General features: G+C 36.5%; 1 protein-coding gene and 1 long non-coding RNA gene across 3 annotated transcripts in view; one reads left to right on the forward strand and one right to left on the reverse strand.

Moving 5' to 3' along the window:
- Positions 1-11478, reverse strand: part of LOC120591724 (uncharacterized) — a 43503-nt gene extending 32025 nt beyond the window's left edge. The window contains exon 1 of the long non-coding RNA XR_005649966.1: positions 11394-11478. This is a non-coding gene — a long non-coding RNA (uncharacterized LOC120591724). The remainder of the gene's footprint in view (positions 1-11393) is intronic.
- MAGI2 (membrane associated guanylate kinase, WW and PDZ domain containing 2) overlaps positions 1-25352 on the forward strand; it is a 1217785-nt gene that overhangs the window by 1111084 nt on the left and 81349 nt on the right. For both annotated transcript variants that reach the window (XM_039849352.1, XM_039849353.1), the window contains 4 exons: positions 4129-4314; positions 6233-6407; positions 11170-11389; positions 12718-12861. In XM_039849352.1, the coding sequence (XP_039705286.1) occupies positions 4129-4314; positions 6233-6407; positions 11170-11389; positions 12718-12861 (725 nt within the window). The remainder of the gene's footprint in view (positions 1-4128; positions 4315-6232; positions 6408-11169; positions 11390-12717; positions 12862-25352) is intronic.

Raw genomic sequence — 25352 nt, forward strand, 5'->3', positions numbered from 1 at the left:
ACATTATCTCCTTCCCAAATATCAGTATGTTCAGAGCCACATGACATATTGCAATTTTTCCCAAATATCTGTGTATCCTAAGCACACTGTGTTAAGACTGATCCAAAGACTTGATTTATGTTGCTGCCTGACATGTGATGTCTGGAAGGCATGCTGTCTAAATGGACTGCACTCAGGCAGTTACCTTAGTCATCAATTCTCAGAGAATTAATGACTACCATCCATCCTAATAATAGAAACCAAGGTCAGGGCCTCTTCCAAGCTCTGTAATTCCATTAGCCATGCACAGAAAGCACTTAGGTCATAAGCTCTCTAGACCTTATAACTGGGCAAATGGAACTGCATCTTGTTTTCAGAGAGAATCCTCTCTGAGCACACCCCTTGTCAATGATTTGTTGTACATCAATATTCAATGTACTTACAGATGTAGGGAGAATACTAGTAAAGGAAAATGAGGCTATCTTCACCTGCCAAGAGTTTTAAGTACTGTTTTTATTAAAGTAAATGCCAATAGAAAACAATTTTATTAAAACTATATCAGGTATTTCCAATTACTGGATATACATTTTTAAATTGTGTACTCAGATTTTATATGAGCACTCAATCATTCTATGTGGTTACCAGAGAATTTATTTTGGTTTTTATTTTTTTATTTTGGGTTTTATTCTTTTATTTTAGTTTTTATTCGACCTACCTAATAAAGTCAAAATGGCCTTGAAACTAAGTTATCATCATAACAAATAATTGTTTATAATAAAACTTTCATCTTAAATTCTCAAGCAGCATGCTTTTCTAAGCTAAATCTCACCTATAATTTCCTCACTCATAATTCAAACTGTTTTCAACCTGCCACATATCAAAAAAAGAAGAGAGTAACCCCAAGATTTGAAGCCATGGGTGTAGGTTCAAATTCTGGCTTTGATGCTTATTTGTTTTCTTAACAAAATAAGTACGATTATTATACTTTTACAAGTATTTCACACTGTTGCTGTAAGAATTTAAAATCAGTGCCTAGCACAATGCCTGTAAATTAACAAATGATAACTAGTTTTTACTGTTGTGGAGCACATAAGTGTGTGATTGTGTGTGTGTGTGTGTGTGTGTGAAATCTTTGTTTTGAAACATTTGGGGTTTTATGCCCAGTAGATTCTAAGTGATCTACAATAATGAAGGGGAACAGAGACATAAATAATTCAAAATAGCAAATCATCCAAGTACCACTTTTATGTGTTTTAAAAAGTATTTTCAAATTTTATTTCAAATGCGAGTGTTTCTACTACCCAAAGAAATGACTTTAAATAAAAGAGAGACACAATGATGTGAAATTCTAACTAAAAGGGATCTGAAGAACTGTGCAATTTTCCTATCCCCTCCTCTCCTCTCTCTTTCTCTTATTCCTCTCCCCTCCCCACCTCCTCACAGCCGCCTGTCAAAAGACAGCTGCCACAAAGAACCCGCTTCAAGCAAAGTTCTTGCCTCTCACTGTCCCCTGGATCGGGGCCACTGGTGGAGTGTTTATGACTTATTACTTAAGGGTAAGAGGCAGTCACCAAATAAAAGCTCCGGGTGCTCATGAAGCAAGTTCTCTATTGGAAGGAGAAGACAGTAAAGTCGATAGAGGCAGTGTGGTAACTTGGTTAAGAGCAAAGGCTATGGCATCTGACAGACTGGGATTCTAAATCCCGGTTGGCCTATGTGACCTTGAGCACATTGCTAACCACATTATGCCTCGGTTTCTTCCACTGCAAACATGCAATGATAATGCCTTTGGGTATCTTACATGATTTGTTAAGGTTTAAATTATATATATTTCAATATAGTCATAATTGTGTGTGTGTGTGCACACATGCATAGATCTGTATTATGCTGATTTCCCTTTGAATAATAAACTTTTACTTACAAATTGGTGGTTTTCTACAGAGACCTACAACATCTTTTTATGAAACTGGAGGAAAATGAACAGGATTCTTGGCCTCATCTAGTGTCTATATAATCCCAAAACACATCTGTCTGTCCCAAATGAAGTATCCTGGTTGATACTTCAAGGATTGCTCTGTAGTAAGCAAAGTGTTCCTTTAGTTTTAGCAGTATTATGGGTTTATGGCAGGTAGAAAGAATTTTAGCTGGTATCTATACATAAGCACACACATATCAATAGTGATATTAGAAACAAAAAGTAATAGTAATAAAAAGAATGAAAGAAAAGTTAATTCTTAGAGATCAATTTGTGTATACCAGGCACTGTTCTAGTCACTTTACATGTGATAATTTCTCTACTTCTCAGAACCATCCTATGAGGTCAATGATAATATCCAAATTTTACTGTTGAAAAGAGAAACTCAGAAGGTCAGGTAACTTTCTAAAGGTCACAGAATAGAGAGCAATATATATATATATATTATGGCCATGGAAGCCATATCATTTATTGACGGTTCCAGGGCACTATTGACCATGAAAGTGGACAAATACAGGAATGAAAGTGTATTCTCTTTATGTTTGAAGACCAAGCAACTTTAATACCTATGTCATTTTTTAAAATATATAAATGATTGAGTTCCTGTTATATTTCTACTTGAAAAATGTATTATCCTAAAACTCTAAGATGATTATTAATATGCTTTAAGTAAGGTGTTCTTAACTAATGCCATTACTGCCTGTGGTAAATAAAAATGTGTTTGAGCTTCCAACATGACGAGTTTCACTTTGGAGACACAGGCTCAGCCAGTATTTTCATATGCTGCCTATAACCTTTCACAATAGAAATATGATCAAGTTGCTGGTTCATTAACTTACTGATTGTCCTTCCTTACCATGGTTATTAGCTAATGTTCTGCCTTTCACTGTAACACATATACAAGATTGAGGGTTCAAGGAACAGACATCCCTGGAGCATAATGAATGGTGGAGTGTCTCTTTGCCTCTTTATGCAGATTAAATCAATATCTGACTTCCATGGGGAGAGCAACAGGACAGAGTCATTGACAGGTGATATCCTGACCAGGGCTTCCTGTGTTGAAAGGAGAAAGTAAAAGGGGCAGGTTTCTAGATTGTAAGCTCCCTGGGGGAGGTTACAGTGGCACCATGTACTAGTGATATCTGACCCCAACGGCCTATCCAGGTAGGCACTCAAAAATTTACATTGAACAAAAGTCAACCTGCTAGAAAATCTGTATCTTCATGTACTCTCCTCAAACATTTAAATAATAAAAGTAAAATAAATTTTTGTTGTTTTACAGAGACATCTGTTATACTTCATTAATTCTAATATACATTTTTATATTTAATATCTTAAAAAATTAGAGAACATCTTAGAGTCAATGGAGTTTTATTATTTAATTGGCCAAGTTGGGTTTTTTCCTCTCTTGTGGTATATAAAATAAAGATATGTCGTATCATCAGTGGCATCTTAGATTTGATGAAATATATACCAGATATTAGCAACATCTCAGCCCCACTTAATAAATTAAATCAGGAAAAAGAAAGAGGTAAGATTTGAAAACTGCATGAATCTTTAAACTGAAGCTTAGTAGATGAGTGGGAAGTTGGTGGAAACTTCTTCACCAGCCAGCTACAGCCCATATTAATATATATATTTATTTCTGTTCCTGTTCTCTCCTCTATGTAAAATATAAAAGGGTGGAAATTAAATTCCTGGCATTTATTGTATCTTTCTGAAACTGTGTATCATTGTCTCTGGAGTATGAGCTTGGACACAGAGAGTGATGCTATGGTTCTCAAAATTTTGTATATATTGGAATCTCCTCAGGAGCTTCTTAAAATTCCATGATCCTCACCTCCTGCCTAGACATTCTGATTCACGAGGTCTGGGGTAAGGCCCAGAGTTGTGTTTTTAATCTTATGGTGATTATGATACACCCCAAAGTTTGAGAACCCCTGGTCCATGTGTTTAGAATTGGCCTGTCACTACAAAGGACTCGACTTTAGGAACTCTGGTCTCAGTAGTATGCATAGGACCATATTTGATAGGAGTGATTGTGATTTCAAAAGGCAAATATACTGATGAAAGAAGGAATTCTGACATTGCATTGTTTCCTGTGGGTCTGGGACTCAAAACTAGAGCATATATTGGTAATGTCCCTGATATCTGTTTCTGTTGGGGTTTTTTAGCTGTGCCCCATAAAATTGGACGCATCATTGATGGGAGTCCTGCAGATCGCTGTGCAAAACTAAAAGTGGGAGACCGGATCTTGGCAGTGAATGGCCAGTCTATCATCAACATGCCTCACGCAGACATCGTGAAGCTCATCAAGGATGCAGGCCTCAGTGTCACCCTTCGCATCATTCCTCAGGAGGGTGAGTGCCGGAGCCAGGTCATGGAGTTCACCTGGCTGCCCTGGTGTGGTGTCAGAGTGTCAGAAATTGGTAGTTATTTCCACTTTTGCAAACATTCACATTCTGTTGCAACTCATATTCTGTTTACTCAGTACCAATTTCAAATCAAGCTGTATGACATTATAGATAAGTAGTGTGAATTCCATGACACTGGATTATTCAATTATTCCCTGTGGTCCCAGGAGTTCTATTTTTATGGTTACATTAAGCCAGAACCTATTCAACAGAGATGATAGTTACAAATCTGAAGAAGAGGGAAAAAAACACATATTCATGTTATAGGTAAGCTCTGGAGGATTCTTCAAAGTCAGATTGATTTTGAAAAGCTTGAGGAAGTTTTGTGGTATAAAGGGAGCTCATTTAGAAAATGTTACATCTGATAAGAATTTTAAATTCCCACTTAGCCTTTTGAATTCCTCTGTACAAGGACTCCACCCTGAGGCTTGAAGGGTGGTGAGCATCACAATTCACAGCCATGCCTTAAGGGGCCATGAAGTTCTATGAACCTATTCACCATAAATTCACCATTTCTAGACACAGTGGGTTCATTACTAGTTTGTAGCTGCTGACTCATTAATGATATTTGAGAATTCAGTCCCTGAAGCTCACTGGTGAGTGGACCGCAGAGTACCACATGGAGAGTAATAGGCTCACTCAGCTTGGTTGCTGTTTTTCTTAGACTCCTGATTGCACCTTGGGACTCTGACAAATAGGCACCTAACAGCCACCTGACTTTATATATAAAACACTGTTTCTCAACTGAGGTGATTTTGTTCCCCAACCCCAGGGGCTTTTAGCAATGTCTAGAGACATTTTTGATTGTCATAATTGGAGTAGGATGCTACTGGCATCTGGTGGGTAGAAGGCAGGAATGCTGTTAAAAATCGTACAGTGCACAGGACAGTCCTCACAGCAAAGAATTATCTGACCCAAAACATCAATAATGCCAAGGTTGAGAAACCCTGATGTGAGTAGAAAAGAAATTTAAAATTTCAGGCTGTGAGAAAAGAAAGAAGAGTGATTTATAAGAAAATGCTAATAGATCACCTCCTTTTCATCACCTAACTAAAAATTTAAAAAAAGAACATCACCATGGTTTTTTTAACTTGTCATCTGCAGCCACCACTATGTATAAAATATGCAATGGGAATTTACTCTAAGCAAGACTGCCCACTAAAAGTCTGACTTGCTTCTACATTTGCCCAGTCTAAAATGTCTGTCTTGCTCTTATTCCAACAAAGAGTTGAAAATCTGATGCTATTACAATAAATTCCAAGAAATGGTTTTAACAACAGCAAATGAATTCACCTTCTCCCATCCAATGTTTTGGGTTTTTTTGGTTTTTCGTTTGTTTGCTTTTTTCCTGGAGAACCATGGAATACAGAGAGTTATTTAGCAATAAGAGTAACAAGCAACTGGAAAGAAGACCGTAGAAAGCATTTACTTGTTTTATGGTTAGTTCCTTATGCCAACTTCAGAATACTGGTTAACACTTCTCATTACAACCAAAAAATAGAGACTAAACATTTTCTCTCAGTAAGTAATGCTGGAAAAACAGAATATGTTTTATAGCTTACTCCTTTGAATTATTTTTTTCATAGTTTTAACAGGTTTTTTTTTTAATTGTAATCTTTTCTTCTGACAAAATGACAAGAGACTGTTCATAACCTTGTTCAGCGACACAACTGAAGAAAGAATACTAATTCTGAGTGGTGTTGGAACTTGATAAATTTAAGCTGCTGTCTTAAAGCCTAACAGAAACTGAAACAACCAAAGCCACGAGTCATCTGAAGAGGCAAGGATTAACCACCTCTGGCCACCTCTTGCCCTTTATCAATGTCAACCTGACTGCATTTGCCACTTTGGTTCCCCACTACAGAGCTCAACAGCCCAGCCTCGGCGCCCAGCTCAGAGAAACAGAGCCCCATGGCACAGCAGCACAGCCCCCTGGCCCAGCAGAGTCCTCTGGCCCAGCCAAGCCCAGCCACCCCTAACAGTCCTGTCACCCAGCCAGCTCCTCCTCAACCACTTCAGCTGCAAGGACATGAAAATAGGTAAAGTTTTCTCTGGCTTTGATTCTGAGAGATGAAGCAGGCAGGGAGAGGAAGAGTTTGGGATAGGACAGGCCACAGGGCAGGAGAGAGATTTTCATGAAGTAGAAATTGCCCTGTGCACCTTTGTGTAATTTCTAGATCGTGTATATGTTATCAATGTGGCTTTATTAGTAAATACAAGTGTCTAACCTGCACAAGAAGAGAACTTTTCCTAAGGGAATGATGTGTGATTGCAGATGAGTAGGGGTTAACTAGCTGAAAAGCACATTAAAGAGAGTCCAAGCAGAGTGGAGAACATACACAAAGGCCATTTGAGGGGAGGGAGCATGCCAGCAGATGGAGGGAAATAAGGCCAGTGGTGGCGGGGAAGGGGCAGGCAGCGTGCAGAGGGAGGGAATGGTGTGTTTTGAGATGAAGCCAGTGAAGGCGGTAGGAGCCCACCCTGCAGGGTCTTATAGGCATTTTAAAGATTTTGGTCTTAAGTGTAGCGAGAAGGCATTGGAGGGTGTTAAGCTGAGGACTGACATCACTGGATTCGCTTTTCAAGATCCCTCAGTCAGCCCCACAGAGAACAGACTGAAGGTCAGTCAGAGCGAATTCAAGCTAAGCCATCAGAGAGGGCTGCCAGTGTCCATTGAGCCATAAAGGTGGTTGCTTGGAGGATAATGGTGGTGTGGAGAAGAGGAAATGTTGAAGGATTAGAGCATTAATAAGTCTTAGCGTTTTTACTGCACTTCACCTCATATACTCCTACCCATGGTCTTAGCTTCTTCCACTTCACATCATGAACTAATACGAATAAGGCCCTTTGAACTTCCAGGGAAAAAAAGGATGCCATATAAAAACCACGTTATTTTCTTATTGTGATTTGTATGTAACAGGGAGCTTGGGTTAGGTTGAGCCATTAAAGAAAGAGATGAAGACATGTTCCCGTGTTCTTTTCACCTTTTGAAGAAGAAAACAGAAGAGCCCACAGGAATATCTCTAAATACAAAACCCTCACCGGTCTTTTCCATGATTCTAATGTTTTCTGAACATCTGCTTCCCATCTCCTGACTCCTGTGTTGATGAAGATGAAATGGGAACCAGATTTGAGTCCCAGAACTCTCTAGGTTCATCATTCACACTGTTGCAAAGCAAATATTTTCCCTGTGCCACAGGTGTTATTTCCATGAAGCCCTGTTCTATTCTGATTTCCCCCATTTGCTTTCATAGTAAAGTAAATGTCTGTTGTCCTCAGCTGTTTATGGTTTTGATATATTCCACAGAAGTAAAGAGAGTAAGCCCCGTAAGGCCATGATACAAAGTAAGAATTTGACAGTCCAGAAGAGGAGTAATCCTGGGGGCCTCAGTAGTAAGCCCCAGATGTGCTCGCTCTCACCGTGTGCTGGTGTTTCAGCAGAAAACATGGGCTCTCCCCAGGATTTATTTTAGACTGAAGAAGAAGGATCTGAGTGCTCCAGAAGTCCCTGAGCCCATTTCAGACTCTTCTTTTGGGCTCTGCCACTGTCAATTAACCTCCCAGCCACAATCCCATCTTCACCTTTCCAGAGTCAGGCTGCCCTGAAGATGGGCTCTTGCTTCCAGCCTTGGGGCAGGTAATCTCATCCCTGGTGTATTGTAGCCCAGTGGGGAGAATAACAGTTGAGCGAGGCCACCCTCCTGTCCCCATCTGCTACTAGCTCACTTCTAGGACTCGGCGCCTATCACAGAAGCAATGATTTGGGGATATATTCTTCTGACTACAGAAGAAAATATTTCCTGACCCTGGGATTAATAGATTGACCTGATCCAAATTTTTATAAATCAACACATTTGCCCAGAGTTTTTAGCTATTTTTGCTTTAATAATATTAAAAGCCTGGAAAGTGCCCTACATTGGCACTCAGGTTTCCTGGCTTAACTTTGATTGTTAGTGAGTGGCTCATTTGCATATGAATGAAGAGATTCAGTAATCTTACAGAATGAAGAGATACCAGGACCATTTTCCTAGATGCATTTAAAGATGATTGTGGTATCAGAGAGAAAACTCTTTGCCATTTTCTAAACTAGAAAGCTTGTATGCCAAGTGCATAATATGAATTTCCTATTAGTTCATTTGTACAAGAAGTGCCCACCTACATATCAAATTGAGCCAGTTTCCATGTTAAAGTGGGATCAAATAAAATGACAATCTGCTTGCAAATTTTTATTTTATGAGTTAGAGTGAGCAAATATTTCATCCTGTCTTATTTACTCTTGGATTAGCTTCCAACTGGCACCCTGCACACCTTTACCCACTTCTCTGTCCTTTCATATCCTTTTCGTTTGTGCTCAGGAAACACAAAATATGAACATAAGCAAAACACCATTCAAGGAGAAGCATTTGTTGAAAATAACAAAAGAGCCATTATGAAATATATTCCAAAACTCAGTATAAATAGCAGAGTTCACCTTCCCCGGCAAGGGCAATTGATGTTTGATGCTGTTTTAAATAGCAAGGTCAGTGAAAAAGCATTGGAAATTGACTTCTTTCACAAACTTTGAACCTTAGATGCTTAAAGCTGGAAAAAATTCTCGAAAGGCCCAAATGAGGCCACATCCCACTATAAAGTCCCCTACCACATGGGCAGCTTTCCTTGCTTCTGGAATTGTTCATACCATAAAATTCTGCTACAATTTACCACTGGCAGTCTGCTTTTATCACCTCTAGTCTCTTTAATAATGGAATTAATAGCCATGAAGAGTTATACTGATGACTTTCTTTCATAAGTAAAGGAACTTTAAAGAGGCTGGGTTTTTTTTTAAATAATCCTGAATTTTTCTTAAAGTGTTTTACAAATTCAAAGTAATATAACTTTTGCCCTAGCCAGTGTATCATTCACTTAAAGGTTAGCAACACTCATAAAAAGTTAAGTATAGTATTTTCCCTTAATTAGAGAATTCTTCAATGTGCAGTTCAACATAAAATCCTGACACATGGCACTGGTGTAGAAAGATGTTTGAGTGCTGGAATGTAGGCTTGAGTGATAGCTATTGCAAGTTTTAACTGTTCCTATTTCTAAGTATTTATGTAATCTTTGGGGGAGACTCTTGCATTTCACTCTCTTTTGCTATACCTGTGACACATCTGGTTGGAAATTGGACACGTAATGGATATTTTATACCAATATCACACAGATAATGAAAGTAAAGTAACTGTGCTATAACTTAAAACAATGTAACATCTAAACCACCAGCAAACTAGTTCTAGAAAAGAACTGATGCACAAATATCACCCAGTTATTTTTTGTGTGTGTGTAATTCATTCATTTGCATAGGTAAGCATCTTATTCAATGAATATGTTAAATAATTCTGTTCTCAGCATGAACACTCAGCAGGTGAGTGGACAGCTTGCTGAAGTATAAAGCAAAGCCTAAATTATGCATTTTACAAAAGGAATGTCACTTCTGCAGGTTAAATAACAAGTGGGACCTACTTAAAGCATCGATTAAAATAACTACATTACTAACCCCCGTCCAAAAAATCCCAAATAAATACATCTATTAATGTATATACTTTCAGTATGTCCTCTCAAATACTAGCTTACAGTAATGGCAATTGTTCACGTGTTATTTAAAAATCATTTAATATAATCAACATCAGTGAGACCGTATGCCAGTTTAAAAAAAAAAAACTTCTAGTCTTAAAGGTAAAAATTTGACTGGTTTTAAACCTGTTTTCCTGACATATTTGAGTTTTTCCTTGGTGCTTAATATTTTCTCAATTCCTCAAACCCTCCATGTTAACTTTAGATAAAATCATTATTATGTACAAAGTATTTTTCAACCTATCTACATCCCTGAGTAGCTCACTATAGACTGTTGCTGTGGCAATAGGCAAGGAACTACAGAATTAGTGCCCTCAGTACTGTGGTGCTAATTTTTCAGTTTACCTTATTAATGATCCCATAAAGGCAGGTATAGGCTATTTTAGTCCCCTTTTGGAACTGGGAATCCCCTCAGTTTTTCTGGTCTCTGTCTTTATTTTATTGGTAACTAATATCTAGAAATAAGAAAGCGATAAATGTTGAACATAAACATTTTCGTCTTTCCTTCCATCTTATAACCATGATAGTATCTGATACTTGATCTGATCGTACAGTCTAGTATTCAAACTCTGCTAATATGTTTCTAATCTTAGCAATAAGCTAGTGACTTTCTACTTGATTTGCAGTTGGTGATTATACCTTACTATTGCTCCTTACCAACACTTCTCTCTAAGATATTCAAAAAGACCAAACTCAACAGGTTAAAATAGCCTTTAGTTGTGTATTTGTAGAGTATTTAGAGATCATGCAAATCATGTTTTCATAAAGTAATGAATGGTCTGCCAAGGGGTATGTGCATGAGACACACACACACACACACACACACACACAGAGTTGGTTTATTGGTGTTAAGACAGACTGATATTTAGGGATGATATTTGGGTTAAGTATTTAACTCCCTAGATTTGCTATGGTTATACAGTTTCTAAATAGCCAAAGGTAAAAAGGGATATTCATAAGTCCTTTTCCACACAGTTCTGATTGAACCATCATTTTCACCTTAATATCTTAAGGAGCCAAATAAAGATGAAGATTGAAAAATAATATTTATCATTTAGTTTATCTTCTCATAATCCTGAATATGCAAACAAACGACCAAGAGGAGTGGCCCACATGTGCTCAGAGATCATTTGATCATTCTCATCTCCTTAGAATGCTGAGATACCAAAGTAAATCCTATTTCCATTTATTCAGTTACAGGTCAGAAGTAAAAGCAAGACAAGATGTGAAACCAGACATCCGACAGCCTCCATTCACAGACTACAGGCAGCCCCCACTGGACTACAGGCAGCCCCCAGGAGGGGACTACCAGCAACCCCCACCCTTGGACTACAGGCAGCCTCCCTTGCTGGACTACAGGCAGCACTCCCCCGACACCAGGCAGTACCCTCTGTCAGACTACAGGCAGCCCCAGGTACCTCAGTTCCTGATTTCATCACAGGCTGGGACCAATACTTCCTGAAGTGCAAACAGTGAAATAGAATGGGAGGCAGAGGAAAGAACACTCTTCTGAGAAAGATAGCCCAAGTTCTTTTCTTAGTTATGATATCATCTGGGTAACACCCACATCCTCAAAACGCTCTGAATAAATAAATCTATTTCAGAATAAAGCAGGACAATCGATCAGTCAATAAGTGGGTGAGTAATAATGGAATGAACTAGTCCCTGCTAATATTTCCTAACTCCCAGTATATTACTTTGTCAGAGTTGAAAAATGCTCTCTTATCTGGGACCTCAGAGGGTGCTGCTAATGCAGAATGTTTTACAGATGCCAGCAATGGAGGTATTTTAGACCCATGAGTATTTGCAAGCCCCGCTACCTCCTATTGGTGGTAAAAGACCAAGCCCCTATGCGTAAGGACAAGCCAGGCCTGGCTTCATTCCTGAGTCTGTAACTTCTGTAACAAGCACTGAGTCCTTGTCTATACTACAGTCATTCTTATAATTATTTGTACATGTTAAATGCATCCCATGATAATTTCCATAACCCCTCTGAGCTTCAGTTTCCTAAAGGAAAGTTCTTCCTTACAGGCTATGATGAGGATTCAATCTTTATGAAAAGTACCTAGACCAGAGCTTGGTATCCAGTAAATATTCAATGCCTGGCAACTAGATACCAAGATACAAATTAAATACAATTTCAACTCTCTCAGACTACATTGTGTTTTATTTTGGATTAAAGATCACCCTTATCCTGCCAAAATGTTAAGAACAGTGAAGGTCAGGAAATTTTGGACATATTACATTTTGTGTAAAAGAGAAATTGATTTTCTACACTCCAACTTTATATTCAGTAGTCTGCGCAGTAGAAAGTTGTAGTAAGATCCCATTCAATTTCATTTTCTAATCAGCAAATCTCTAATTTACAGACACACACGTATATGCACACACAAGACTGATACATTTATTTATGGTGCTCAACAGCAGTGAATGAGAAAACTCAAAGGAGAGAAAATATCACACAGGCCTATCTGCAATAATTACGTGTTTGCTGAGTAAACTGATGAACACCAAAGTAAACTAGCTACACAGTAGTTTCTCCAGTGACCAAGTAAACTGTGTTCTGATCTGCTCCAACTTTTGGAACTTTCTTTTGCATTTTGCTGGACTGTGAAGTCAGATTACTTCTCACAACACTATGTCATTTGAAACACACTATGTGAGAGAAAAGAACAGGACTGACCACAGAAGCTTCTTTGATAGTAAACAATTGTTTGTCCCATTCTCTCCCCGACTCCAAAGGATTTTGATTATTTCACTGTGGACATGGAGAAAGGAGCCAAAGGATTTGGATTCAGCATTCGTGGAGGAAGGGAATACAAAATGGATTTGTACGTGTTGAGATTGGCAGAAGATGGGCCGGCGATAAGGAATGGAAGGATGAGGGTAAGAAAAGTTCTTTTAATAGAATTGCTTAATTCTGAAGGAAGCGCATCGCGGCGTTAGGAGAGTGCTGACGCATGCTGTTAAGCAAGCGGATGATGTAGGTTTTGCCTTCTTTCCATTTCATAAGCCAATTTTCTAAAGGTTTGGCCAAATGTTACTTAAAAGTTAGATCACTCATTTTCCTGCTTATAGCCTTCTAATTGACAAGTCTCAATATAGTGTTTTACATATATAATTTCCCTAAAGAGCAAACTAAAAAAAATGGACAAAGTAATCTAAGAAATACCTAGAAACAAAAACAGCTCCATATTTTTTTCCATGGTTTGATTTAATTTTCATTTGAGATTGAATCTTTTGAAATTTATTTTTAACTTTATGCTTTTTTTCCCCACATTTATTCACTAAATGGTTCTGTGCTTCTTGGGAATATTTTTTTGTGTTGACTGGTCTTTTGGTTTTGATATTGGGCAGCAGAAGCAGTAAGAGAAAGGTGGACTAAGCTTCTTAGATACATGTCCTTAAAAATTATAGCAGTAAGAAATTTTCCAATTAAAATGTAAATTGAGAGTATATTTTAAAATGTAATAGTTACTTTGAGGTGTCTGATTGATGGGTATCTGATTTTCATCTAAAGGTACAAAACAAAATTTGATAGTAATATAGAACATTAGTCTCTCCCTCCCTCTCTCCCCGCCACCTCTCCTTCCTCCTCCCCTCCCGCTTCTTACTGTAAAATAGTGATTAGTAAGCATATAATAAAAGCTATTATTTTGAATAACATCTAGAATTCGTTCTTGCACCCTCCTTGCTCTTTTAGTTAATATAGAAAAGCCAGGATTCTTGAGTTCCAGAATCTCAGCTTCTTGTGCTGAGCCTCACCAACCAGCTTCTCCTGGACAATTAACTGAATCTGTTTTTCCTACCACCAAGTCTACCATTTCTGTGATTCTCATTCCCACAGTGCAAAAGTAGAAAGTACATATATTGTGTCTGTTTTTCTCTCTTCCTTCACTATGCTTTGACAGCTGGGAAGTATCCAAGTTGGAATGTGAATTCAGGCTAGCCTGACTGGAGAGGCTGATAGCTTCCACTCTGATCCAACACCAATGCCCTCTTCCCTGTCTACGCACAGTTTTAGGATAGGCCTCCACATGATTTCTTTGCTCCCAGCTTCCCTGTAAACAGAATGGCACTTTCTTATCATGCTGCAAAGCCAACTCACAAGTAGTTAAATAAAACGAAATTAATCTTTGCAGTGCAGGTGAAAGCAACACAGCAGGAAGGCCATGAGTGAGCCAGATCAGAGCCTGCGAGGGAAGATAACCCCGCCCCCACCCCCAGAGGACTTCAGAGGTGGCCTGTGTGGATTCCAAACAGTGGCCATAGTTTTGAACAAGTGGCCTAAATGGTTGGCTGCTCAATATATACAATACTCCCAAGTCATAGGAGCCTAAATATAGAAGTATTCTATGTAAAAAAAAAAATATATATATATATATATATATATATATATATATATATATATATATATATATATATATATAACTCTTTCTTATAGAATTTAAGCTAGAACAATGATTTCCACTGTGGTCTTTGGTATCAGCATCACCTGGAAATGGGTCAGAAATGAAAATTCTCAAGCCCCACCACAGACCTACCAAGTCAGAAACTCTAGGAGTGGGGCAATCAGGCTGTGTTTGTGTGATTCATCTCCAGGTAAATCTGGTACAAGCTAAAGTCTGAGAACTGCTGAGCTAGAGAGAAGCTGTTGTCATTACACAGGTATGACACAGGTTGGATGTGTGTGGCTCAGGCTTTGTTAATCCCCCCTAGATCATGTCTAAGGAGATTTCCATCCCGTTCAAAAGGTTTACCTGAAGTCCTTAAATCCATGTAAACACAGATTTGGAATTTGTAGGCAGGTATTCAATTTTATGAAAGATGCTTTTCCTTCTGGCATATGATAAAAATGAGTCCTTACCTGGGTTTCAGAAAAATGGTATTTTCATTTCTTGTCACAGATTATAAAAATAAGCAATATTTCATCATCATTTTTCATACCATTTTTATAAAGCAATCTATTTTTTCTGTGTACGAGCCCTCTAAAAGGAATTATTATGCCCAGTTTTAGATAATCTGGGTTAGTTTATTTTGGTCTACTATATATATATATTTCTAGCATTTAATTATCAAGGAAAAAGAGCCAGTTGGGAGTCACAGAAATTTCATGGATCAGCATGTAGTGGTTGATTTTATCTCCGATCTTTAAACTAAGCCTGGGAACTTAGCAGAGATGGGTGGAAGACTTTTTTCTGCTTTTTTTTATTATTATATTTAATATTCAAGTGTTTAGGATTTTTCTCACTCATGGTTTCTTATGGCACCATGGAGAATTTATCTAGGGTGGCAAACTCCATGTCAGGGAAAGGAACTACTTCATTATGTGAGTTTGAAAGTGTTCATATTATCTACTATCAGGATTACATAAATATTTTGTACCTGTATACAGATCAATAATTATTCTCCATAATAGCACATAATCCATTCAGATCTTGTTTCCATGTTTATTATATTTAATCATTTGAAGCTAATCTTTTCTACCTTCATTAATGCTTATCAATAATCGGCAATAACTTTTAAATCACAGATGTGTTTAAATTACTTCAGCAAGAATCAGAATCAATCAATAGTTGGATTATTTAAAACGAATATATAAACTGGATAACATATAGGTTGCCGATTTGGAAATTTCACAATGAAATTAATTAGGGACCCACTTCTCATCATATTGTAAAGTTCTCACTTGATACCATTGGTGCCCAGATAAATATAGATCTTAAATATGCAGATGATGTCTGTAAGGCAGCTGTTTACTCCATGGGAATTATGGCTTGGTTGGTAAATTTCCAAGACTCCTGAGAAAAGTAGGTGAACTAGATATTCAGACTACCATTCAAAATAAGTTCAAGAAGAGAAGCTAGCTTCAGGTTCTTCCCAGTCTTTAAAACACTGTGGCACCTTTCTCCTTGTCAACATGACTCCTTCGGCCTCAGTCTCAATGTGTTATTTCTCTATGCCCAAACTAAACACACACACACACACGCACGCACGCACGCACGCACGCACGCACACTTCATGATCAAATAAGTTTGGAAAACACTGTGTATTTTTTTTCCTTTTTTCATGATCAGAAACAGAAGGAAAAAGCCAGGTAATAATCTGGTAATAGCAGGATATCTTAAATTAAATCCAGTACAGCAAAATTGCTCAAATCAGAATTACTATGCAAAAACCAGGTGATTCTGAAAAATCATTTTACATAACAATGAACCATTGTGCTCTTGGTTTAAGAATGTAAATAATACTACTTTTGAAAACTTAGTTAATGCACTACATAGTAATCTCTGAACCTGAGACTTTTCCTGGGTCTTTTATATTTGTCTTAGTACAGGACAGTGGTGGAATATGCCTGTTTAGTAGTATAAGACTTGGTAAGAACACAGAGAAAACTAGGTACAGTGGGGCATCAGAGGAGGTGACTAGCATGGATATAAAAACACCCTTCTCACACTGGAGATTCTGAGGAACAATGGCACAGATATAGATGTTTAACGCATGTCCTTAGGCATCTAAGTGATATCTTAGGCATCCAAGAGAATGCCAGTTATCTTCCCAGGGGTTCTTTCATGGATCTAGTGACAACTAGAGACAACTAGATACCACAAGAGTGAGGTAAATGACTTCACTCTACTCTTTCTGGCACCTGCGGCAGTAAGAATTATCTTAGCAGAAATCTTTAGCAAATTAGACTAACTTTCAAATTGATTAAGTACTCCCACAGAATGTAGATTTTTTTTTTCCTTCTCAAAAATCATATATGTGTAGTCCATTTTTTGTCAGATAAATACTCTCTTTCCACTTGATGAAACAAGAGTCAGATCAGGCAAGTATCCTGATAAAATACAATGGGTTCCCTCAAAATATGAGAACACACTGACAGCAAACAAGGATCAGAAAGCAGTGGGGAAATTTTGCAAGCCAAAGTCTAGATACAAGAGAGAAGATAAAAAACTTTTTCAGAAGATCAATTAGATGCTTATTTAAAAAGAAGGCTTCTAAAAATAATAATAAATAAATAAATAATAAAAATAAAATAAAAGAGGGTTTCTAGGACCCCCATATCAGAAACATATGAGTAACTAAATAAATGAATTTAAAGTAAAAAAATATGACTATTGTGAGCCCTTCTAAACCCTTAGCCTCACTCTCAACCTCCAAAATAGGCAAACACAGTGCATTTGCTTTATTAAACTTAGAAATATCAATTCGCTTTTTGAACCTCAGTTCCTATAAAATAGAATGGTATCTACCTTATAGGGTTGTTGAAAGGTTTGAGAGAGATGTCAGGAGTAGAATTGATTTTTTTTAGATGAAAGAGTAAGCTATTAGTTTGTGGGAAAAGAGAGGGATTTAGATACCAAAATATGTCATGAAATAGAATTTGAGTAGAATGGTGCAGTGAAAATAAACACCAAGAAAAAACATGTAAATCATTATTACATAAAATATTCACTTTATTAAAAAAATAGAGTAACACATTTTTACTTTAATTACTAGACAGTTTTTCAATATCAGTTAATGCTGATTTATTAAAAGTTGAACAGACAAAACAATCTATAAGGAAAGAAACTATAGGGAATGGGAAATGCAAAAGTAATTGTCATATCTTATTGCTTTTCTTCAGTCATTCAAGAAGACTAATATAAGAAAAATAAAAATGACATTCAGATTTCAAAGAAAAGTATAAAAAATTATTAGAAAACATAAACGAATCTGTTTTAAAAAGAAGACTAAATTTGTAAAATAGTCTAATAAAGCCGAGAGGGATAAAATTTTCATAACTGATGAATAAATCTCTGGTACAAAGCTCTTAGGGACACAATCTAATTAAAAACTGAAGATAAATAGAAAACAGGAAAGAATAATGAATATAAAAATAATTTACTGGTGAAGCTTAATGTAGCAGGGAATTTAAGAAATCAAGAGAATTTTGGAGGAAAGGGATAGTAGTTCTAAGTACTTGAATAAAAATCTGAGAGTAGAGTTAAAAGAGAATCTGAAAGGATATCAACTTTGCTCTTAAAAGAAAATATTTTCCTGTTTCCATGAAAATATAATACAGTAGTGCCCCTTATCTGCAGTTTTGCTTTCCATGGTTTCAGTTACCCACAGTCAACTGTGGTCTGAAAACATTAAATGGAAATTCCAGAAATAAACAATTCATTTGTTTTAAATTGCAGGCCATTCTAAACGGCATGATGAAATCTCACCATGTCTCACTCTGTCCCACCTGGGATGTGAATAATCCCTTTGAGCAATATATCTCTGCTGTTCATGCTCCTCGCCCATTAAGTCACTTAGTAGTAGCCGTCTTGGTTACCAGATCAACAGTTGATCTATTCTAGTGCTAGCGTAAAATTAACCCTATTTTACTTAATAATGGCCCCAAAGTGCAAGAGTAGTGATGCTGGTAATTAAAATATCTCAAAGAGAAGCTGTGAAATGCTTCCTTTTAGTGAAAAGGTATATATGTAATGAAATAAAACATGGTATATATAGGGTTTGTACTACCCACTGTTTCCGAAATCCACTGAGGGCCTTGGAAAGTGTCCCCCTGCAGATAAGGAGGAACGACTGTATATTCCTTATGTCCATAAAATATACTTCTATTGTAAAAAAGAACAGTATTTTTAAATTTCATCACTTTAACAGCTGTTTAACAGCTTTATGTGCCTACTAAGCATCACATAAACTTATATATAAAATGGTTTACCTTCTTCCTGAAACTCATTATGATGCAAAAGTCTGCCTGCAGTGGGTATTGAATTAACCTAAAACATTTTTTTAGACTGAACAATGTGCAAAAAAGCTTCCGCTTATCCATCATTTTTCTTTAATTTTCATTATTTGCAGCAAAATTCCCTGATAGCAGCTTCTTTAGAATTTGCCACTGCTCCTTCTGTGGTCTAGACATGACTAGCCTGTGACTACAAAATGAAGTATTTTATTTTACATATCGTTTTCATCAAATATAAAACCATTTAGAAAAATATTTCTAAATATGTGATAGGTCTAAATACTAACGATGTTCCAAGTACCCATGAACCCGTAACCCAGCTTACAAAAGAAAAACAAAAAAAAACAGAACCTTACCAATCTTCCATGATTCCATCCTCCTCCCACTCTCCAGCCCCCAGAGATAACCATCACCCTAAATAAACACTTGCCATTCCTTCTAGTTTTACCACATATGTGTGTATCTCTCAACCATATCATCTAATTTTGCATACTTTGTGAACTTTATATAAATGAATCATACTGTACACGTTTTTTGTGTTTGTTTTTTATACTTTATGTTCACAAGACTCATCCAGGTTGATACATGAAGCTATAGTTTATTTTCATTGCTATACATTATTCCATTGTATGAATATGCTGTAGTCTCTAATAGTTATCTATGGATATTTAAATTTTTCTCTGGCAATAGACATTTGGGTTATTTCCAGTGTTTTTTGTAACTAACAATCCTTGTACATATTTCCTGCTGTACATGGGCAAGAATTTCTCTAAACTAGACTGTATACCTAGATAAGCTCATATTTAACTCATAAATAACACAAAAATATTTTCCTAGTGGTTACATGAATTTAAATTCAAAGCAGCAATATAAAAGAATTTCCTTTACTGTACATCTTTGCAAGATTTATATTTCAGGCTTTTAAATTCTTATTCTAGTAGGTAGAAAATGACATATCATTTAGGTATATATTTGCATTTCTTGATTAAAATGATGTTCATCTTTTCTTATGTTTATTGGGCTTTCCTGTTCCCTCTTAAATAAAAATGCCTATTCATATCTTTTCTCCATTTTCTGTTAAATAGTTTCTTATTTTCATATTGATTTTAAACATGTTTATATGTCCTTGGTGATAGTTTTTCATCAATTGATGTGTGGTAAATATCTTACCCCAGTTTATGGTTTGTAGTTTCATTTTCTTTATGACGCCCTTTGATAAACAGATCTTAATTTTAGTGTAATTGACTTAGCCATTTCCTTTACAGTTTCCACTTTCTGTGTCATCTTTGAAAAATCAGTCCATCATATCCTTAAAGATCTACATTTTCTTTTAACAGTTTTATAGTTTTGCTTTTTATATGTAAGTCTTTAATCACCTAGAATTAATTTTTCTGTGTAGTGTAAGGTAGAAATCCAATTTCAGTTTTTCCACATGGATAACCAGCTGTCACAGCATCATTTCCCACCACTCTGCAATGACAGTTCTATAATAAATAAAAATTCTATAAATGCAATGGTCTGTTTATAGATTATTTATACTATTCTGGTTTATTTGTCTATACCTACATCAGTGCTTTACTTGCCTACTTTTTAATAAATCTTGAGTTTTGATGGAGAAACTGCCCATCCCCTCGTCCTCAGACACACATCTTAATTCTTCAGGAGTATTTGAATGTTCTTGGGCCTTTGCCCTTCCATATAAATTTTTAGAATTTGCTTGCCCTATTGTATTGGAATTGTTTGGAATCCATAAATTAATGTCAGAAAACTTACATCTTTATAATACTGAATCTTTCTCCATGAACATAATGTAATCCATTTATTTATGTTTTCCATAAACTGCTCAAAATTTTATAGTTTATTCTCATAACATACCTGCAGATATTTTGCTAAATTGATTCTGGGCACATTGTATATTTTATTTTTTCTCTTATATATAGTATTTTTAATGCAATATTGAAATAAACTATTACCAATGAAAAGAAATTTGATTTTGTATATTGATCACTAGTATCATACAAAATTACTAAACTCATTTATTAATTCAAATAATTTACCTGTAGCTACCTCTGGGTTTTCTACACAGATAATCACATTTTCTGCAAATGAGACCTCTGTATCTTCCCTTTAAGTCCTTTCATTTTTTTCTTTTTTTCTTTTTTTCCTGCATTTAGTTGGCTTCTGGTATGATGCCAAATGGAAGTAGTTAAAGTAAGCACTCCTGTTTTGTTTTTAATCTGAAAGGGAATGCATTTAACATTTCACCATTAAACATAATGTTTAATGAGTTTTCATAGATAACCTTTATCAGTTTAAAAATGTTCCCTTCTATTACTAATTTGCCAGAAAGTTTATTATGAATACTTATTTAGCTATTTTATATGTACTATTTCTGCACCCATAGGAAGTATGTAATCTTTTTTCTTTAATATGCTAATTAATATGACTAATCATGTTAATGGATTTTTATGTTAAATCACTTTTGATTTTCCTAGATAAGCCCTACTTATTTATGATGTATCTCTTTTATGAGTTGTCCAATTCAGTCTTCTGATATTTTCATTAGGATATTTGTATCTATGTTCTTGAGTAAGACTGGCCTGTAATTTTCTTTTCTTGGAGTACTCTTGAATGACTAACAGTATACTAGCCTTACAAAATGAGAAAGAATAATCCTTTTTGTTGTTGTCATTGCTGTTATTGTCTGGGAAAGTTTATGTAGTTAGAGTTGTCCTTGAATGTCTGGTAGGAGTCACCTGATAACCCATCCAGGTCCAGTATGATTTCTTCATGTGAAAATTTTAAATCACTAATTATATTTCTATAATAATTAGGGTATTTTTCAGGTTTTCTATTTCTTCGTGAATCAATTCTGATAAATTTCTTTTGTTCTAGTAATTTATCTATTCCATTTTAGTTTTCAAAGTTTTATATTATCTTCTTATATTTTTAATGTTTGACACATTTGTATTTATGTCCCCTTCTCATTTATTTGACTATTGTTTATTTGTGTATTCTTTCTTAATCATGCCAGAGATTTGTCCTTTTTTTTTTAAAGAACCAACTTACGTATTTGTTCTCTTGCTTATTCATTTCTGTTTTTTATATTTAATATTTCTCTGCCATCATTTTCTTTGGGTTTACGATCTTCTTATTTTCCTTGCTCCTTAAGTTGGAGTTCTAAATATATTCAGATGTTCACTATGCTTTCTTCTCTGACTTATGGATTATTTAGAAGGTGGTTTTGTTTCGTATTTCTACACATATGAGAATTTTCTGGTTAGTTGTATATTCTTGATTTCTCGTGTAATTTCATTGTCATCAGAAAATATATTCTATATGATTTCAGTCTTTCAAATTTGTCGGGTCTTGCGTTTTTGGCCTTACATATGTTTTTAATCTTTTCAATATGATCCCCGTGTGCTTCCAAAGAATGTGTGTTCTGTAATTATTGAGTGCAGATGTTTTCATTGAATAAAGCTTGGCTATTGTATTATTCAAATATTTCATTTTTTAGTAATTTTTATCTATTCAATCTGTTAAATATTGAGATATGTGCTTTGGAACATTTTTTAATGATTTTGTAAAGTTTTTTTTTTTTTTTGCCAGTTTTTACTTTGTATATTTTAAAGCCATGTTATTTGGTTCTCAGATATTTGTCATATTTTCAGGTAAATGGAATTTTTTATCATCACACAATAATCTACAATATCTATGTCAATGCTATTTACTTTTAAGACTATTTTCTCTAATATTAATATAAGTACACTGGCTTTCTCTGTCTGGTATATCTCTTTTATCCTTTCTTTTCAACCTTCTGTATCCTTATATTTTATGTCTTTCTCTGGTCTATGTAGCTGGATTTATATCTTTTAACAATATGTCTTAACTAGATCATTTTAGTCAATTTATATTAATTTCGATTGCTAATATTTTTATTTAATTCTATCATCTTATTCTGTCTCTTTTCTGTTAGTCTGGCTTTTCTGCCTCATTCTTTTTATTCTTTTTACCTTCTTTTGAATAGTCTTTAGGGTTCCAGGTCATATAGATATCTCCTATTAGACACCTCATTTGTAGCCCAAAAGCTGTCTTTCTATCCTTGATGACCAGGTATCAAAATAGAAACAAGTTTCCCAGGAATCAACAGATACTATCTGAATAAAAGCTCCCTTTGGCACTTGGTTACCTTCCAAGAGTCCTCTTCTGTTTTTGGCATCAGAAGATTCATAACTTTCTTGTCTGTTCAGCAATGGTAAGGTCATTCAGGGTATCTAAAACCATCATATTGTTAGAGACAGAAGTTTAAGTCACATTTATCTTTAATGACCAAATTATGGTTGTTAAAACTACTTCTGGTCTTCAAGATGGCAATTAGTCTCCCTCTCAGTGTCTCCATGTAGGAGGAAAGGGTGCCTTACATGTGGCCGCTGCAGTCATTCTATAACACACCTCCTCTCCTCTTCCATGGCTCCAGTCCCCTTTGTGCTCACAAAGCCACTGATGAGTCCTTGCCGCCGCTACAGTCTTGCCTGAGAACTCCACAGCCAAGGGGCTGACTCCGGGTGGTCCCAAGGCTTCCAGCCCTTGTGATGCATACGCTGCTGGCTTCTGGACAGAAAGAAGCATGGTCTCCTCCACACCCTCTGCCACACTTTGCCACCTCAGCATAGTAGCAGCTCTGCTTGGGCCCACAGTCTCACAAACGGTGCAGGATGGTCACATGTCTACAGGGGCCAGGCGACGAACATGAGTGAGTGAAGAATGAAGAGCTCTTGCTTCTTCTGAGAAGCAGCCACTACTAGCCTAGGCCAACTGTTGTTCAGTGGGAATACTGGCTTCTTCCAAGTCTTTGAATTTTCAAAAGAGAGCAAAAATCTGTATTTTGAAGAATTAAAAGGACTTAAAAATATATATTTTTTTAATTTAAAAAAAGCTGTGCAAGCCAAATAAAACAAGTCTACAGGCAATGTGAGGTTCGCAGCTATCCTATTTTTGTCATTGATAGTGAACAGATACCAGAGCAAGGGGAAGGTGGAATGGCTGTAGGCAGGGAGGGCACTTCGTACTCCAGCAGGGTTGGGCCGCCCAATACAGCCAATCAAAAATGCTCTTATATGCTCTGGTACAGTTTTAGAAGAGACTAATGCAGAAATGTTAGAAAGGCCTCTGAAATGTGCGCGCCAAGAAAAATCTGTGTGCGCTTTTTTATGCCTTATCTTTGTATTTGAAATTTTAAGGATGGTTTTCACTCCTAGAAAACTTATTTTGGTGGCCCAAATTACTTCATGTTTGTCACCTCCTACCAGATCTCAGGACACATTTAGTAGTACACAGATTCCTGGTGACTGCTCAGAAGAATCCCACCTTATCATCCCCAGGACAAAAGTTGCTTGTCTTGGCCATAAATGTATGGTCCTGCCTAGCTGTCTGAATCTGGGAAAGAACTCTCTTCACATCTTGCTCATATCCTGACATTGAGTTTGAATAGCGTGACATACTGTCTTGAATTAATATGCTCTTGGGTCCACAGAAGCAAAGCTGTGAGTCTGTTTATAGCAACAAAAGACTCTCACACACAGAATTTCACAGCAAGAAATAGTTGGGTAAAGACAGTGAAATATACCCATCAATGGATCTATCTCATTTTGAAGCCACTGGTCACTGACACGCATTGAAGAACTATATTCACTTCATTTTCAATCAGCTAATCTAAGATACTTTCATTGTCTCTTAAACTCACTCAGCTTCTTCCTTACTCTGAAGACTAGCTTTGAAGGAAGTTCCTTCCTGTCTTAGTGACCTCTTAGTTCATTCCCTATCTCGGTCTCTTTCCTTTTTGCACAGTCAATTCCTTCCTTGTAAGGAAATATGAGAGCAATATAAATAGCAGGGGCCTGATGGACCTGATATTCAAATACTGGCTCAACGACTCACTGGCTATTTAGCCCTGACCCTGAACAAGTTACCCCATCACAGGCTTACAGCTACTCTATAGCCTAGACCAAATAACAGGCCTCTCTGGGCAACTTCAGGGGTGTGCACATTGGGTGAGGAGAGAGAGAGCATCCTCCTAAGCAGTTAAATCAACCCAAGCAACTCAGAGAATAACAGCATGTCATCGTATCCCACAAGTTTCTTAACACAGTCAATTTTACTGTAAAATGGAAATAATATTTTCCAGGAAAAGTAAAATGCCTAGTTCAATATTCCTGAATTTCCTTCTATTTTTCCCCTCCCTCCCTCTCCCCAAGGCTTGTACTTCTATTAAAACACTCAATACGCTAAGCTTAAATATACAGAATGCATGTCTTATGTAAGTGTGTATGTCAAGATGTTATAAAATCTTTGAAATACAAATCAACTTGTATTTGTCTCCCTCCCACCTCCCATCCCCCACCAACCTACTTAGTCTGTTATATAAGGTGGTTCCTTTTCAGAACACAAATCTGGTCTATCTACCCATTGCTGAAAACCCTTCAGTGGCATCCCTTTTCTTTCAGGGTAAAGATCAGACCCCATCACAAGACTTGACGCCCCGTGTGTTCTGGCCCTGCCTCCCTCCTCAACTCATCTCACCCTGGCCTTGCTTTCCATCATTCCACCAACCTGCCTCAGTCTCTGATAGTTCACT

The sequence above is a fragment of the Pteropus medius genome, unplaced genomic scaffold (genome assembly GCF_902729225.1).
Source record: "Pteropus medius unplaced genomic scaffold, Ma_sr-lr_union100, whole genome shotgun sequence".
Taxonomy (NCBI): Eukaryota; Metazoa; Chordata; class Mammalia; order Chiroptera; family Pteropodidae; genus Pteropus; species Pteropus medius.